Source organism: Paramormyrops kingsleyae, chromosome 9 (genome assembly GCF_048594095.1).
Source record: "Paramormyrops kingsleyae isolate MSU_618 chromosome 9, PKINGS_0.4, whole genome shotgun sequence".
Classification (NCBI taxonomy): Eukaryota; Metazoa; Chordata; class Actinopteri; order Osteoglossiformes; family Mormyridae; genus Paramormyrops; species Paramormyrops kingsleyae.
The window spans coordinates 6,676,728-6,694,336 of record NC_132805.1 but is presented as its reverse complement, the minus strand read 5'-3'; the positions used below and the strand labels follow the sequence as shown (position 1 = coordinate 6,694,336).

General features: G+C 47.6%; 1 protein-coding gene across 1 annotated transcript in view; it reads right to left on the bottom strand.

Moving 5' to 3' along the window:
* The window catches only part of lars2 (leucyl-tRNA synthetase 2, mitochondrial), a 34,394-nt gene that overhangs the window by 4,957 nt on the left and 11,828 nt on the right, over positions 1 to 17,609 (bottom strand). Inside the window, exons 9-19 of the mRNA XM_072716197.1 lie at positions 16,830 to 16,989; positions 16,566 to 16,670; positions 14,579 to 14,694; positions 13,690 to 13,973; positions 7,302 to 7,400; positions 4,825 to 4,962; positions 4,472 to 4,575; positions 2,730 to 2,912; positions 2,076 to 2,245; positions 1,464 to 1,541; positions 204 to 315 (exon numbers count right to left, since the gene is read on the bottom strand). Of these exons, the coding sequence (XP_072572298.1) occupies positions 204 to 315; positions 1,464 to 1,541; positions 2,076 to 2,245; positions 2,730 to 2,912; positions 4,472 to 4,575; positions 4,825 to 4,962; positions 7,302 to 7,400; positions 13,690 to 13,973; positions 14,579 to 14,694; positions 16,566 to 16,670; positions 16,830 to 16,989 (1,549 nt within the window). The remainder of the gene's footprint in view (positions 1 to 203; positions 316 to 1,463; positions 1,542 to 2,075; positions 2,246 to 2,729; positions 2,913 to 4,471; positions 4,576 to 4,824; positions 4,963 to 7,301; positions 7,401 to 13,689; positions 13,974 to 14,578; positions 14,695 to 16,565; positions 16,671 to 16,829; positions 16,990 to 17,609) is intronic.

Below are 17,609 nucleotides of genomic sequence, written 5' to 3'. Positions count from 1 at the left end.
CAAAGGATTTCCTTAAAATCACTGTGTCAGCAAGTCTTATCATTTCGACACGTGGGCATAAACTAGACAAGGGCAGGGGTGGTTTTACTGCAGTGACTCAGGTCAGGAGGCTTTGAAGGGATTACAGCAGAGACAGTCCTGGGACTTCAATAGAAAACCTTTTGGTCTCAAACAGCTCTGTATAATGTTCTGTTCCTCTGTACCTTCCCAGAGCTCAGAGGCCAGGTGCGGGGCCATGGGGGCCGTCATCACGCAGAGGGCAGCCAGCGCCTGCTCAAACTCCACGCTGTGCAGGACCAGGCGGGGGGACGCTTGCTGAGGACAGACACACCCCCGCATCAGAGCAAAACAGGAATCGCAGCGTGACCCAAGGGAGCATGTGGTGTGGTAGCAATGTGTGCTCTTCCTCTTCCTACTCTCCGCCTGACCGACAACCGAAGTCAGGCCTTCTCGTATATGTGGTGTGTATGCTATGTGTGCTCTTCCTCTTCCTACTCTCCGCCTGACCGACAACAGAAGTCAGGCCTTCTCGTATATGTGGTGTGTATGCTATGTGTGCTCTTCCTTTTCCTACTCTCCGCCTGACCGAAAACCGAAGTCAGGCCTTCTCGTATATGTGGTGTGTATGCTATGTGTGCTCTTCCTCTTCCTACTCTCCGCCTGACCGAAAACCGAAGTCAGGCCTTCTCGTATATGTGGTGTGTATGCTATGTGTGCTCTTCCTCTTCCTACTCTCCGCCTGACCGACAACCGAAGTCAGGCCTTCTCGTATATGTGGTGTGTATGCTATGTGTGCTCTTCCTCTTCCTACTCTCCGCCTGACCGACAACCGAAGTCAGGCCTTCTCGTATATGTGGTGTGTATGCTATGTGTGCTCTTCCTCTTCCTACTCTCCGCCTGACCGACAACCGAAGTCAGGCCTTCTCGTATATGTGGTGTGTATGCTATGTGTGCTCTTCCTCTTCCTACTCTCCGCCTGACCGACAACCGAAATCAGGCCTTCTCGTATATGTGGTGTGTATGCTATGTGTGCTCTTCCTCTTCCTACTCTCCGCCTGACCGACAACCGAAGTCAGGCCTTCTCGTATATGTGGTGTGTATGCTATGTGTGCTCTTCCTCTTCCTACTCTGCGCCTGACCGACAACCGAAGTCAGACCTTTTCTTACAGCAACAGAAAGTGAAAATGACATGCATATATATACCTGCGTACACCTTAGTGTTATTCAATGTATAGCTGTGTTTCTCAACATATTTTACTGTGTCCACCCCTCCCTTCCCCCGAGTTTGTGACTTTTGTACTAGAAATGGGTCTATAACAGGCTATAACAGGAATAATGTGGCTAATCCAATTGAGAACCTCTGCCTTAGATGCTACCCAGTAACAGGTCCAAACCTCAACTCTCATTCCCTTCCTGATCCCAACTGGAAACGACATGCATGATGAAACCTGGTTTCCACTTACTGAGAGGATGTTGGTGAGGCCCATTAGGCGAGAGATGGCTGTGTTCAAGAGGAAGTCTTCGGTGTAGTGACCTGTGACCTGCAGTGAGAATGTCACAGGTCTGGGGAGGCATATACCACCATTTCAAGAGGATCTATAATTAAGCAAACGGCCCTTAGAGCCACTTGTTGGCATTGATAACCGTTAATAATGGGACCAGAGACTCACTGGGATATAACCAGTCTGCATTACTAAAGGTCAGTTTGTAATGAAGGAAAACGGCACTTATGAAAAGTCCAGCTGCTCCTTTTGGGTAAAGTGAAGGAGCGCAGGAGAACAGGGAGCGAGGGATGGAGGGAGAGAGAGAGACGGAGGGAGAAAGACGGGGGGGGGGGGTGATGACAGTGACTTTCCACCCGGTAAGTCTGGCCAGATCTGGGGGTGCAAATTCCCCTGGCAACAGCACTTGGCGGACGAGTGCTTGGAGATACAGCCAGAGGAAGAGGCTGCAAACAGAGGAGTTGGAAGTGGTCTCTGACTGGGATCCAGTCGGACTTCAGGCAGCAGGGTAAAGCCTGTCTCTACGGACTGGGATCCTGTTCTTTGCGCCCAGGGGGTGTGCACTCTACCCACCTCCGCGACCGTCAGGTTCTTCTGCTCCCAGATCTTCCTGGCTTCCGTACGCTCCCTGGCGCTAAGCAGCGTGGGGTCGGGGGGGCCCCCAGCCTGCCGGGCCTCCCGCAGCTTGGTCACCAGTCCCCAGAGACGAGCCTGCCAGCGCAACACGCCGGGGAGGGCGTCCGCTGGAGAAGGGAGCGGAGTCAGGGGCGCACAGGGGACGGCACACGAAGGCTGACCAAGGAGGGTCATGACATCACAGGGACGCAACGGAGACGCAACAGAAGCCAAGGACACCAAAAGGAAGTAAGAGCCTGGCCACACCGTACCCCACTGATAGATACGGGAGACTGCCAATGGCATAAGAGATCTAACATTACATTTTATTTATTTAGCAGACTAATTTATCCAAGCCGACATGCATTTTTTTTTTGTAAAAGGAGAGCCAGACCGCCCCAGGAGAGACTGGAGATGATATCACTCTGCCGTCCCCGGGATTTGAACCAACGTCCACCTGATTACAGACACAGCATCCGAACCCGCTGAGCCACACACCAACTGGCGGCATAGGCAAACGAAACTGTGTTCTTGGTGTTTGAGGTGAAGGTGCTGGGACCTAATCGGTGTGTGGTGTGTCTTTTTGAGGTACGTCAAGGAGGGTCGGCTCACTCTTGATGTCCCACAGGATGTCCTGCTCAGGGGGGGCGGCATACAGGATGTAGAGGCGCACCGTGTCAATGCCATACTGCTGCGTCACCTCCTGTGGATCCAGCCCGTTGTGTTTGGACTTGCTCATTTTCTCCCAGGTCACCTGCAGTCTCTTCCCAGTGCTCAACTGCACTGGCTCAGGGCCTGGGGGGACAAAGGGTGCACAATTCGGGGGTGAACTCAAAACCTCGCCTTGACATTCTCAGATAGACCCTCAAAACCCCACAGCAAGCAGGCCGGAAAGCACCAGGTGCAACCTGGCTGGTATAAAGTCAGGATGGTATGTCAGGGTGAAAAATTAGATACTGCCCAAGACTAGCTGAAACCAGAAAAGCTCATTAACTGGAATCCAGTTTCTGCTGGTCATAACTAGTCTGCAATACTCACCAGGAGATCTACTGGGAGGGCACTAGCAACCAAAACCAGCACACGCTAACCTATTCCAACCAAACAGACCAGTTCTGCTGTCTAAGAAAAACAACAGAAACCAGTGGAAAAAAAATTCTGTTTGAACTCCTACTAAGGCAGAGCAGAACCGCCACCTATCCTTAATCGCCGTCATTTGCGGTGGAGTGATGAAGGCCCTGGAGGGGGGACACCACAAAGACGAGGCCTCCATCTCCTGGCTATTCATGGAAGATCTGCGCTGACATCTCCACCCTCCGATGGCCGCGTCTGCGGACACACCCACTGCCATGACACCCGGAAACGTGACGAGACGGCACCAGCAATTACCGACGCGTTAAACAAACAAGTGCTGTACCAAGAAAAAACACAACTGTACAAATGATGGCAGGAAAAAAGTTTGCATAACATGCTACTTGACAGTTTAATTACTGCCTTCATTAAGGCCAGGTTTAAACGCTGGCCAAGTACACGGATACGTAAGGATCTGTGAAGCCAGGGCACTCAGACAAACATGGATCTGAAGAGAGCTTATCGAGCCACTGGGGAGGAAAGCAGCTCAAGATAATCTAAGCTCAATCTGCCGGATCTGTTTATGCAGAGACAGAAATAATTTGTGTTAATTTGTGTCAGTTCGTCGTTAGATTTTCCTGTCAGGAAGCCTTGAGACGGGCAGGCAGAAGCCCCTTCTGACGATTACTACCACAAAGTAGTTTCATCGCCAGTATTTATTCAGTTGCCTAGCAACCCAACAACCAAATTGCATCCAAAACCAGAGAGAGAGAGAGAGAGAGAGAGAGAAAGCAGAGAGAGTTAGAGGTGGGGGCAGAGCAGCCCCCCTTTCAGTGGTTTCCACGAGCACCACGCCACACTGGTCATAGGGTGGAGGCTATATTCAGCTCAAAGTCCAGGTCCTCACATGACGACCTCCCCCCCCCCCCCACCCGCCCGCCCCACCACCACCACATCAACCCTAAAATCCAGACAATAGCACCATTCACATTTTCATGGGTGCCAGCAGTTTTGCATTTACAGAGCGCTTGAGTAATCTTTATTGTCAGACTGAAACCGGGAGCGATAACTAATGTAATTAAAGTTACTATAATTAGAGTAACCGCGTGTGAGGATATAAAAAGACAGATGGGAAAGGGGCTGTAAAGAGTAATAACATAACCCTGTCGCTTCTGGCCAGAGCTGAACACGCCGACATTAGAACCCCGGCGATTGTGGCGAGCTGCCTGCCATCATCGGCGCGCGATCAGGATCCCGACCCCGACCCGTGCCACGCCCCGGCTTGCCTGAGACGTCCACGTCACTCCGTGCCAGGTACCGCCCGCTGTCTGGCACCCGGAAGGTCTGTCCTTTGATCAGGCCCTGCACCAACAGCTTCCGGAAGGGCTCCCTGCCACAGGAAGGGCTCAATTAACCGAGTGTCACATATATGCACACAGAGTAAAGCGTGAGAAAGACCTTCTGAGCATGAAAATTCACGTGGATGATGTGCATCTCACCGTGCTGTTTTCCTGGGCCCAGAACTAAACTTATGAAATCTCACCACCTGCCAGTGGCCGGCATAATCTACTGAGGAGGACCCCCCCCCAAGTTGACATGCCCCCGCTCGCTGTGCAAGCGCTCGGAGTCCGAGGCCTACCTGTGTGAGACCATGCCCAGGTCCCTGCAGAAGTGGCTGAGGAAGCGGGCGTAGTACAGGTGCATGACAGCGTGCTCCTTCCCCCCTACATACACATCCACGGGCATCCAGCTGTCTGCCAGGGAGCGGTCAAAGGGCCTGGGGGGGAGGGGGGGGGTGAAGACGCGCCATGGTTTGGGATGGCACAGACACAGCCGGAGGGCATTCTAACCGGTAAAACAACATGCCAGCTTATGAATCTACAGTGCTGTCCACTAGGGGGCAGCCTAGTAAAGAACATGGTACGTGGTGCTTAGGAGATCAGCGTAGGAGCAGGTGGAGTCCGGAAGCATCTCTGCGAAAGAGAGCAAAGAACCAGCGGCTTTCTAAGTGCCCCACAGCCAGCTGGGTTCTGGGTCGGAGGGCTGGGCTGCTGGTGGGGTGTCACCGGGCTGAGCCGTGTCTCAGAATTCATCCAAAAGTCACGAGTCTGCTTTATTAAATCACACTGATGAGCCGGCGCATGTCGAATCACCAGGCCTCTGCTGCAGCCATTCCCCCGTCAACAGCAACGTCCCCGACTGAGAATTATGTTAGAAAAATCCCTCAGGATGAAAATTAAACTGCATTAAGCTTCTCATGCAAACTCCATTCCACAAATGCATCAGTATCATTCATAAATCAATCATAACTTAATGTCACATTTAAACATCCATTACATCTGAGTGCTTATCTACGGGTTACACATTAATTCTCACTTTAACCTGACCTATACTATAGATAAACAAAAACATATTGTGCAACATCATGACTGATATTAAAGAAATAAACAGTAATACGATACAAGAAAAAAAATGGGTTTGCAAAGCAAAAAAGTAATAAAACTTCCATTCACTGGACATTGCCGTCGTATTTTTAATTTTTTACACAGCTGCTTTCTCTGGTAGGAGCTTTTCCCATCTTTGCTTTTTAAAGCCAATCATCTATCTTTCTTTGAAATAGACATCAACACCCTTAACGGTGTTTTGTCGGTAAAAACTGTATTTGGTTTCTAGGACAGTTCAACGCTCAAGTTAAATCCCCCTTTCTCCTGTGAGACCTTTACCAGATCCTCCAAATCATCACTCGGAAAGCTCTGAGTTCTGATTCTCCAGGATGATCAGTGGGAACAAGACCTCAGGGGAGATTAGAGACTCCCAGAGATTAAAGATTAAACTGCTCTAGAGATTAGAGATTAAACTGCTCTAGAGATTAGAGATTCACCAAGAGGTCACCGGGGGGGGGGGGGGGGGGAGGGGGGAGGGGTATAGCTCTTACCATGAGATTAATCCCTGTTGAGCAAATTGCATCAGTGGAGATATTTCAGGTAATAGACATCAGGCTATAATCTCAGTGTGTCACATGGTTTGTGTGAACATGTGTGCTTGTGCTTCTCAGGAGCTGAACTCACGAATGTGTGAGTACTGGTCTAGGTCTGACCGTGTACAGGAAAAGGACCTGGGATTTTTATACATCAGTGCGTTTGCTGAAGACAGGCAGGGAGACCCGAATCAATCCTTAAACGCTGGCCGCTTGGGAGCCATTTACCTGTTCATTATTACTTTCACTATACAGGCTGTCTGAGGTCAAGGGAATGCCAATCCATCCCTGCCGATTAGGTGATTAATTGTACTTCATTATCTGTCTCAAACCGCAATGTGTATATTATCATATGTGTCAATATTTACATCATATTCACATCTCTGTTAGGCTCTTCACCAAGGCCCCTAATCACCACCGCCCCCCCCCCCCACCAAAAAAAACCCTGGGGTACTAAATAAATCACCTGACCATGTCCTCAGTCCCCAACCTTTACTCTCTGTTGTATGTATTTATGTATGTGTGTGTGTGTGTGTCTTTGTGCATGCGTGTGTGTGTGTGTGTGTGTGTGTGTACATTTGGATTATGTTTATATCACACTGGGGGACCAAATGTCCCCCACAATGTAATAAAAACCTGTTATTATGACATTGTGGGGACCATTTGTCAGGTCCCCACAAAGATCTGTGAATTTAATCAAAAACTAAAAATGCCAAAAGTCTCATATTTTGTTTGGCTACTTATGGTTAAGGTTCGGGCTGGGTGGGGTTAAGGCTGTCACAGTTAGCATTAGCATTTTTCCCATACAAATGAATGAGCGGTCCCTGCAAAGATATGATTACAGGTGTGTGTGTGTGTGTCTGTCTGTCTCAAAGGAGGGCATGATGAAATATGTGAAAAGAAGCATTCTACTGTAGCTGTACTTGGGCAAAAGACAAATAAGGCATCATTTCATTTAATTTTAATTTCATTACTTATTTGCACTATTACCAACGCGAACAATATTTCACATCAGTGTACAACCCCACACATCATATATCTGAAGTCGACTATAAAAGCAACTTTGGCTGTGAGCAGCACGCAAACTCCCACAATCCCTTGCGCTGCGCAGGCGGACAGAGGGACCACCAGCCACATACCTGTGCGTGTTCCCAGGGTCTGTGTATCGGAAGTAGTACCAGGCCGAGTCCACAAACGTGTCCATGGTGTCAGTTTCCCTCCGAGCAGGGGCCTTGCATCTGAGCAGCACACAGAAGGTACGTAACACCCGATTAAAATAAACCCATTTAATAACTGCCGCATTCCGATTTAATTACCCTAAAAGCTGTGCCGATGCTTCCCACGTGGGTGACAGACATTGTATAAAAAACCATTATTTTCCTCCTGAGAGCCGGCAGTTCATTTTTCTCCTCTGTAAAGAACAGGGTTTTTACCACTTTTCCATTTATTTCATAAACTTCAGATTTTTTATTCTTGTTCAGCGTTGGAAATTTGAAAGAACAACTATAAATAAAAAAAATATATAAATCAAATGAAATAAGTTCCCTATATAAGATGGAAAGAGTATGTAACTGCATGTCTGACATCCTATTAACTGGTTGTGTGGTGATGTCATAGTCAAATTCTAGGCCGTCCTTTAACTTCAAATGCACTAGATAAGTATTTAATGTTTAATGTTAACTAGAAGTATTTAATGTTGTAGAAAGAATGCCTTGAATTTTCTCTACCATTATAACTGCTCGAGGAGGTCACTTTGATGAATCAGAGAAACATTTTCTTGCTAATAATGGTACTCAGATGGTGAAAATACTGTAAATTTATTTGCTAGCAGAGAATATTTAGTGCATTTTAAATTATTATTACAGTGGTACTGTGCCCACGAACAGTCCTGTTCACGAACAAATCAGGTTACGAACCAGATGTTCGAAAGTTTTTTGTACCGGTTCGTGAACCATGTTTCAGGCTGCGAACACACAAACATCCCCCAAAAGCGCCCCAAAGAAGCACCCGAAACACGAAGAACTGCACATTGTGGAATGTATAAAAAAAACTTGTTGTAGATGTATGTCTTTACTATATCTCTTCAGAGGTTGATTATCTGGAAAAAACAAAAAAAAAATAGAGAATGTTCTGTTTTAGCGATGCTTTTCAGTGATTGATAAACATGTTTGTGATGGTTCAATCACATATCTATACATAAAATTACAGTACTTCATTAATAACATAAATCAGGGCTATTCAATTCAGGCCCTCGATTCCAAATCCAGGCCTTGTTTTCAGTTCTCCCAGGTAGTTGGTTTAATAATTACTGATTCTGATTGGTCAGAGGCTTCACACCTGACTGACAGGGGAAGGAAGGCTGGAAAACCAGCAGGGCTTGGCCCTTGAGGACCGTGAGTTGAATAGCCCTGACATAAATTAAGTAACTCCTATTTAAGTGTTATATTCTCCATTCACACATAGTGGCAACTGAATATTGTTTGTTTAAAGTACAAAGTTGTTTATTGCCATACAACGCATGGCATATGAAAATAATGTACAGTATAATAAAAAAAATTGACTGTTACTTAGCCTTTTAATGTTAATTGTTTATTTTATTTTTTTGGGGGGGTGTTTTGTGGTTCGTTTCCGTGTTTTTGGCGTCTTTCAAGAGACCAGCCCGCCACCAAGCGTACGCTCAGTTATGTATCGGACCGCCTTGCGTAAACATATGTTCATTCTTTCCCTTTTTTGCTCTTTAAGGTTATTTTAATTTAAGTCTATATTCTTGGTCACAGAAAAACAAATAAAAAAAATAATAATATATATATAAAATAATAATTCAGTGTTTCTGAGGTTCGGACAAATTATTTGTATTTACATTATTCTAAATGGGAAAAATTGATTCAGGTCGCAAACTTTTCCTCAAATGAACTAAGTTCATGAACCGAGATATGACTGTATTATTATTATTATTATAATATCATTTAATTTGAAATGTTAACATGCAAATGTAGAAAATACGTGTGTAAAAACCCATGACTGGTAGTGAACATGCCACCTGCTGTTCCTGAAAGAGGACAGTCTGGCCTTTGAGAGGCGTGCGGGGGGTGGGGGGTGTGACCTCGTCAACGTCCTCTTACTGTCAGAAACATAAACCAATATTTAAATACTTTCTCCCTTGGATCTGAGAAGGAAACACCACAACATGGTATTCACTATTATTAATTCAGTCATGTTACATGCAATTCCCTCCCTAATAGCTAAATCAGAAAAAGAGCGGGAAAACTATATTAGCTTCTAGTTTTATTGTCACTAGGCTACATAAAGCTAAGAACTGATCCTGGAAACGAATTCTCTCATCCGGTGCGTGCGAACCTCTCAGCTGTTATACTAAATCCATGGGCCCCCGGAACAGCACAGACACAAACTGATGCCATATCGGGAATCAGAATCGTAGCACAATGCTAACATATCCCAGCATGCCAGAGAAGTCACCCAACACAATGGGAATGAGAGTCATCGGTGTCAAACGTTGCATAAATAGATACAGTGTGGCCTGAACAAACACGGCGAGAGAGATTTACTGCTGCTGTTGGCACGACCTGGCCTGCATTAGCTGAAGCGGCTATGAAGCGGGTATCAGAGGGCAGGGCTGTCGGTGACACCGTGCTCTGCAGGCAGGTTCCATGTGTGCTACACACCGGCGTGATCTCCAGGCTGTGAAGACAAGGTTGTTTTCCCAGATGGTACACGCCAAACCAAGCCAACTCTAGCACCCGGAGGAACCGTGTTCTACAAACACTAGGATCGGGATCAGAATGCAGTCTGGACTCTTAACCAAGTGTTTGCGGGTTACGCTGTAATCCCTGCACCATCTGGCTGGGTATTAATCAAGCTGCAAACGCACCACGGGAAATGTGAAGCCTAATGCTGTGATATATGTCGCCTAGAGGAGGAATCAAATTAGCGAAACATTCAGACGACCAGCAATATGGGTGTAGGATTATCTGTACAAAACTAATAACAGCAACCATCATTAGCAAGACAATGGAAGAAAAAAAAACAAATACCGATTTGAAATAACTCCAGAATGCTCCAGAAAGCATATTTTAAATATGGAGTCCATTAGAGCTGTGATGGGGACTGACAAGAGTTCTCCTCTGGTATTTATTATTACACTGCCATACTGCATACCCTTTATGGGGTGGCTTAGCAACCTGTTAGCAACTCATCGTAAATCCAGATGCTAAGTTTGGTGCGACCATTTTGGATGAAAGTGCCAAAAACATCACAGTTTATGGCACAAGTCACGCACCCAAAGGTGGAAAATGTGAAAAACACAGATAAACTAAATCTGCAGAGTAATTCCACCTGGCTAGCTAAGGCTTATTTGTGTGCATGTTTCCATGGTTCTGCACGACAGCTAAATATACACATTCCCTCAGCAAGGCCAAAAGCACACGTGCACACAAGCGCAGTCGGCTCGACGTCCTGCACGCAAACCGTCCCTGCAGCTGGCTCACAGCCCCCATGCTCTCCAGCTCTGAAGTCGCTCGTCTTCAGACCTGTGAGATCACAGCTGAGATTGAACCCTGACTCGGCTCATTCTCGAGTGACCTCGCACGGTCCCGCGAGGCCCAAACGCAGCAGCCATCGAAGATTACCGATCCTGCGCCCACCACAGCCTGGACACAGGGACAGGAGAGTCTGCTAACTCTACAGAGGTTGCTTAGCAACTGGCAAGGTGTTGCAGGTTAATTCCTCGCAAAGCAGATGCCGTTTCATGTATATGAAATCCATCAGTAATAAGCCACGAGAAAATAAAGCTTGATCATCCATGGCAACTGGGATTACCTAATGTCGTTAATGTCTGATTTATCCGGCTACCCAGCAGATGCCTTAGGGGTACTTCTGTGGTGCCCAAAGGAAAAACTCAGACAAGGTTTCAAAGCCTCATCTGGTCCATCATCAGTGCTAAACTCCACAAGCATGTCTCCATACTGGAGGGAAAAAATCAGGCACTTTGAACAACGAGAAAATCAACTTCAACTGGAATTCTGTGGTGTTTGGAACATGACACCAAAGAAATGGTGATGGACGTTATGATCAGAGCCAGCTCAGTCGGCTGAAGGCAGAGCCAGGCTTACATAAACAACAACCTTTTGCGTCGGTCATTCTCAATGATATTAACGTAACAGGTTTGATAATGATGCCAAGCCGGACTAGTCCTCTGCAATGGCTGAGACGAGAGCTTCAAAGCCAGTCTCTGCGGGACTTCCCACTGCGGAAGACGCCAGAACAAAACCGGGCAAACAAACGGCGAGTGCACACAACCAAAGGAACGGAAGCAAGCTACGCACGTGGCAGTGACTTACAGACAGCAGTAAACAGTCATCCTCCCTCTGCTGCCAGCCACGGCCCGCTTACGGGGATGATCTCATTTAGCTTCTAACTAACCATCTCAGAATATCACATGCAGAAACACCATCAATGAGCAGCAGATGTGTTTCTTTTTAAATCCTGGGATGACGGGCGCATCTGCCGTCCATCCGCCCATGACTTTCACTGGGACCACTAAGGACCTCAGCAAACCCATAATCTGTGGGCATGCAAGTCAACTCCAGTGCATGGGGGGCATGTGAGCATATGTGTGTGCATCTAAATCAGGGCTCCCCAACTGATTCCGAAATACAATTTAATCAGGATCTCGAGGTCGATTACCCCCCCCGCCTGGCAAGTTTTACTGCAGTGGAACTTGGGTTTGTATAGCTGAATTTGGCCCTCAAAGAAAAATTAGCTGGGGACTCAAAGTTGATGGGGGGGGGGGGCAGCATGTGGCTCAGTGGGCTAAGCCTCTATCCCTGTGATTAGAAGGTTGCCAGTTCAAGCCCAGCCTCAGCACGTCTGCGGGTCCTTGGGCAAGGTCCTTAACCCCCAGCTCCCTGGGTGCTGCTATGGGTGGCTGCCCTTCTCAGCCAGCTTGCTCTCAGCTACAGAGAGCAAGTTGGGGAAGATATAAAGAGAATTTCCCCAAATCAATCAAACTATCAATTATTATTATTTTAATAACAATAATATAGCAGATCTGCTTATTCAAAGTGACACACATTTTCTGATGAAGAAGATTGGGGCTTAAGGGTCTCGGTCGGCAGTTCAATGGCAAAATCACTCTGCTGACACTGGGACTTGAACCGCCGACCATGTGGTCACAGGCACAGCACCCTAACCGCCTAAGATACAAACCACCCCCATAATGGGGCATTACTGCTGTTTCTGCAGTGTGGCAGTGCGTAATATATCTGTACGTCGTCACCTCCTCAGAGCCTCCTCGCGCCTCCTCCTCATGCAGACACAGAGCACCTCCCTGCACCTCGCACACGCTAGCGCCACTCCCCTGCACATACGCCACAGCACCTCGCCAGCGTAATGCTCAGCTGCAGAGCACGTGCCTCCATTAAGGGCCTGAGATCAGAGGCGCCCAAAATCGAGTGTGTCAGCTCCGTCTCATCTCCAGGATGACTCAGCACCTCCCTGATGGGGGAGTTTCGCTGACTTACGTAACGGCGTCTCTCGCTGTGTTCCAGAGACTCGCTGTCGCTTATTGCATAAGTTCAGCTCACTGTCAAAACAAGCAGCGTCTAATAATAATCTGCATGAATACAGTCCTCAGTAGCCTGTGCTCTCTGTGCTTCAGCGACCGGCACGCTAACGGATCCATTCGGCGAGGAGGGCGGACGGCTCTTTCTTCCACGCTGCTGGACTCCCGGTTCTCCCATCCGAGTCTGACGCTGACAGAACCTCCGTCTCTCTCAACTTCTGCCAGGTGAACGCCAAGCAGGACGAGCTGAACACGAGTAACCGCGGCGATGCCGGCGAAGCACGTAGCGTCTGAGCGCCTGTGAGGAGGCGACAAGCGGCGGCAAATGTTCTGGGAACGTGTCGTGATGTCTGAAGGCTTTGGAGGGTCCACACTCCGGTGACACCTCCCTGTGTCAACAGCACTTCAGATGATTCTTCTTGTCGAGAAGAAGGCCTGAGGGCCCCAAGGAGACACCACACCTCCACCTTCTGACATCATACATCCGTCTTCAGTTCCGCTTGTCCTACACTAGTTTGGAATGTTCCGGAGCCGATGCTGGGCTCAAGGCAGTGAATGACCTATGACGGGGAGCCAACCCATTACAGGGCAGACACACAAACACACACACACACAAACACACACACACACATACGCACACACACACACACACTCACACACAGGCATATGCACAACGTAGCCCTACTGCAGCACCATGCCAGCCCCACCCTTAATCTCATTTATCAATTATCAATATTTCTATTGTAAAAATGCCTCCCAGAGCTGATAGATAAGCCTGTTTAAAAAAAAGAACGCCTTTTCGCCTCTTCCCACCCCTAACTTGACCTGCCCTGCACCATCTTTTAAGCTCCACCCATCCACTCTTACATGTCCCGCCCTCAAGCTCCCACATGCCCCACCCCTAAGTCCCAGCATTCCTTGCCTCTAAGCCTGGTTTAAACTCTGACCTGGGGCAGGGGGTGTCAGTCCAGTGGGCGGCAGTCTCTAGAGGTGATGCCCCCTTTCCAGTGAGAACGGGCAGCTTGGGCAGGGTGACCGGCAGCTCTTCCGCCGGAACTGGCACCGGTCCGCACGACCTGCAGTGTACTATGGGAATGGGCGTGCCCCAGTATCGCTGCCTCGAAATCAGCCAATCGCGGAGCTTCGCGCTGGTGAGGTGGCCGCCCACTCCCTTCTCCCGGGCCTTCTGTGTGATGCCATTGAAGGCTTCCTGCCTGCTGAGACCTGTGAACTGGAAAGATCACAAGCTTTAGAGCTGATCTTGAACCGCAACAATCCCAACAACAATCATAAGATCAACGCAAAGCAGATCATTTGAAGGGCCATGTTTAATTAAACAACTACAACCTATATGGCAATTAGCTGTGGATGAAGGGCAACGCGATGACACCCCATGGTAAGAGCTGGCATCTTCAGGATGACAGTAACCTTTCCCACTACAGTTGTTCCTTCACATCTTCTAATCTTTGGATTAAAGTTCCATAAAGGATTCATTTTTTCCAAATGAGCTGCACAGCAGAGTTTTATCACAGATGGGCATCAAAGAAAGCAGTTCAGGATTAGTGGCTTGCTGTAGCGTCCAGGCCGACGGTCTCCTGGCCACAAATCCATCTTATTTATGGCAGCGTCTCAGCTCGCAAGGTCCTGACGGGACATCGGGAGCAGTGCTACGGGTCGGGGAAAAATTCTCCAGCCTGGCACCAGAACACCGAAGGCGGGCATATGGTGACCAACATGTGATGCAGAGGTGAGTCCAGTGAGAGAGCAGGTGGAGGAAGGTGTAGAAAAGAAAAGCGTGCGGAGGTCACGGGAGGAGCCAACGCAGGGTCCGCCTACCTCGGCAGAGTTGGTGAGGGTCACGGTTCCGTCGGGCTGTTCCTGCAGCACGGAGTCCCACTTCAAGCCTAACATCTGGGCAAGAGCCGCATCCTGAACAGCGCTGTCAGGAAGCCCTGTGTCAGACAGACAGACAGAGAGACAGACAGACATACAGACAGACAGAGAGACAAATAGACAGAGAGACAGACAGACAGAGAGACAGACAGACAGACAGTTTAATGTTTGACTACAGTCAAAACTGAGTTTCTCCTTAAATAATTTTTATCAGATCGTGGGGACATTTGGTCCACATAATGTAATCCATACATGACCCCCCCCCCCCCCCCACACACACACACACACACACACACACGCACACGACATTCCACTACTCAGACCACAGTGTTGGCAGAAGCCCATGTAGTTACCTAGAGAAGCTTCACTGTTTGTACACCCACCCCACCCCTGAAATTCTCCTTGGATGGAGGTGACATTTGCGGGAGGGTGGGGGATGTTATTGGTGGTTTGCTAAGTCACACCCTCAGAAGATGGTGCTCCCAGAGTGGGGGTGTTGTGAAATGATTTTCAGCGTATGCTTATGACAATTTTAAAAGATAAAAAAAAATACATTGTAGCTGTAACCAGTCGACTGCGATAAATACAACATGAACACAAACGTGACACAATACACACACCCCCAGGATATTTTTATACACACACATATACAGTGAGAACATTCTTCTTCCAATGGCGTCAAATTTTGTGGAATTATTTTGTGGAATCTGATGCATGTTTTTAACTCAAAATGTGAAAGTGAAAAGTTTACTGTAAAGAGGCTACAGTAAATGTTAGCAAAAACCCAAAATATGCTGATTGCATAAAGCATCAGACCCGTCAAAATTTGGCAGAAGCACGTCTGGCAAAGATTACAGCCACAAGTGTCCTCGTGTTAATCCCAACCAATGCTGCACACCTGCTTGTATATTGCTGTTTTTTTGCACTTTTTTTGGCAAAAAACTTGGTTCTACAAGTGAGAATTATAGGGAAAGTAGTTTCAAAGCCTTTTCGCCGATTTTCAGGCACAATACATCAATTCAGTAGCAGATCAAAAACGCTCTACAAAATCATAAACCAATGTTTTTATGTACTCACACCTCATCCTTTACAGACTCCCTACTGCTAGGACACCCCGTCCAGGAGATACGGCAGCTGGTGGGTTTGGATATTTAATGCAACTGAAGAGCAAATATCCATCATTTTTTACGGTATTGGAAACCAAAACTCACTCAGTCCAAATAAACCCATAGTTTACCAAATCTCCACAGAAATTTTCTGAATTTTGGAAATCTACTACAGGGGTCCCCAGTCTAACACTGTTGTAGGTGTGTGTTCATTTGACCCACAATATTTTATTTGTAATATTTGTGTATAATTAAAAAAAATGCTACAATTAAGTTAATTGATAAACGTTACATCCCCACAACCCTGACTAGGAAAAGCAGGATAACTATTAACAATATGGATAACTGAATATTAAATGAAAAAAAAAGTCAACTAGTATTTAGTAATCAGAATTAAGAACTGAAATCTGTGCACACACACATGCATGGCACTTACAGAAGCACAAACACACACCCTTTGAAACACACTAAAACATTTCCTTTGTAATCAGGGCCAATTGTAGTATTTTTATAAGGTGGGGGGTGCATAACAGGCAGGGGCATCAGAGGGTAATGGATGCCGTGGCAGATTCAGGGGCATCCAGCACTTGACAGGGACCCTTGAATATGTAAAACTGTACTTAAAATTAGGTGGGTCCAAGGTGACATTTTGTTAGGGGCCATAATTTATACAGAAGGGCCAATCTTATCATTAGCCAATGATATGTTTTGAATCTATGAGTGGCAGGGGAAGAGCACTCTGGGGGCCAATCATCTTCCATCTGGGGCCAGTGCCCCTGTGGCCCCAATCCAGGTCGGATTTATTGTGACACACACACACCCACCTATCACAGTGTCCAGATGACCCTGAAATTCCTCTTGGGAAGAGATGATGAGAGGGATCTCACAGCCAGTGAACACATTACAGGCGGTGACAGAGGTCAGGCAGTCTGTGGAGAGGGAGGGTCGTAATTAACTGAGAGTTACAAGAGGCAGACAGATAATGAGGTTTAATCCTCCGCTTCTTCATTTCCGGATCACTGCCGATAAAGCAGATTCTTAGTGAAACGCACGAAGACACACAGACAGGCACCACAGGCCCTCCTCACCTTTCCCAGGCTGGAAGTCCTTCTCCAAGGCCGGCCGGACAGGGCTGGAGCCGCGTAGCAGCCGGTGTGAGGGCAGGATGGAGACGTAGGCGGCACCAAACACCATCTCCGGGGCGGAAGCGTAGGCCTTCAAAGTCTCCCCCACCTCTTCCCCGTCGACCTGTGAAAAAGCCACGAAGACCACTGTCTGTCTGGAGGACATGAGACATGAAACCATCTGCCTGCTTCCACACCCAGCAAGTTCTCCACATAGCGCCAAGCAGGGGGGAAGGTCCAGAAAGAAGAAATCCTGACCGTATTTTAGTTTCAACCAACCAATTAAGTATGAAGAGTCAGTCACAGAGTACTCAACTGGTTGGTTAAAACGAAGCCTTGGTCTGGATTTGTACTTTCAGGACCTGAACTATCCACGTCTGGCACCAAGTCGTCAGTCTCCATGGCGAAAAGGTTCAGGTCCAGAAAGTATACATCCAGACCAAGATTTTGTTTCAGCCAAGCAATTCAGCATTCTGTGACTGTGACTCTTTATACTCAACTGGTTGGTTGAAACAAAATCTTGGTCTGGATTTCCACTTTCTGGACCTGAACTTTCCACCTCTGTGATATGGACCAAAGGAGAACTGCGTGATGTTGCTGGGCTGGAAGTAAACCAGGTGAATCTGCAGGAGGCTCGTGACACACTTCTGCCAAAGCCTTCGCTGCCAGCACCCTTAATTACACATCTGCTATCAGTCTGCCCATTTTCCCGAACTCCAGAGAGTCAGTAAGCCCTCACTACAA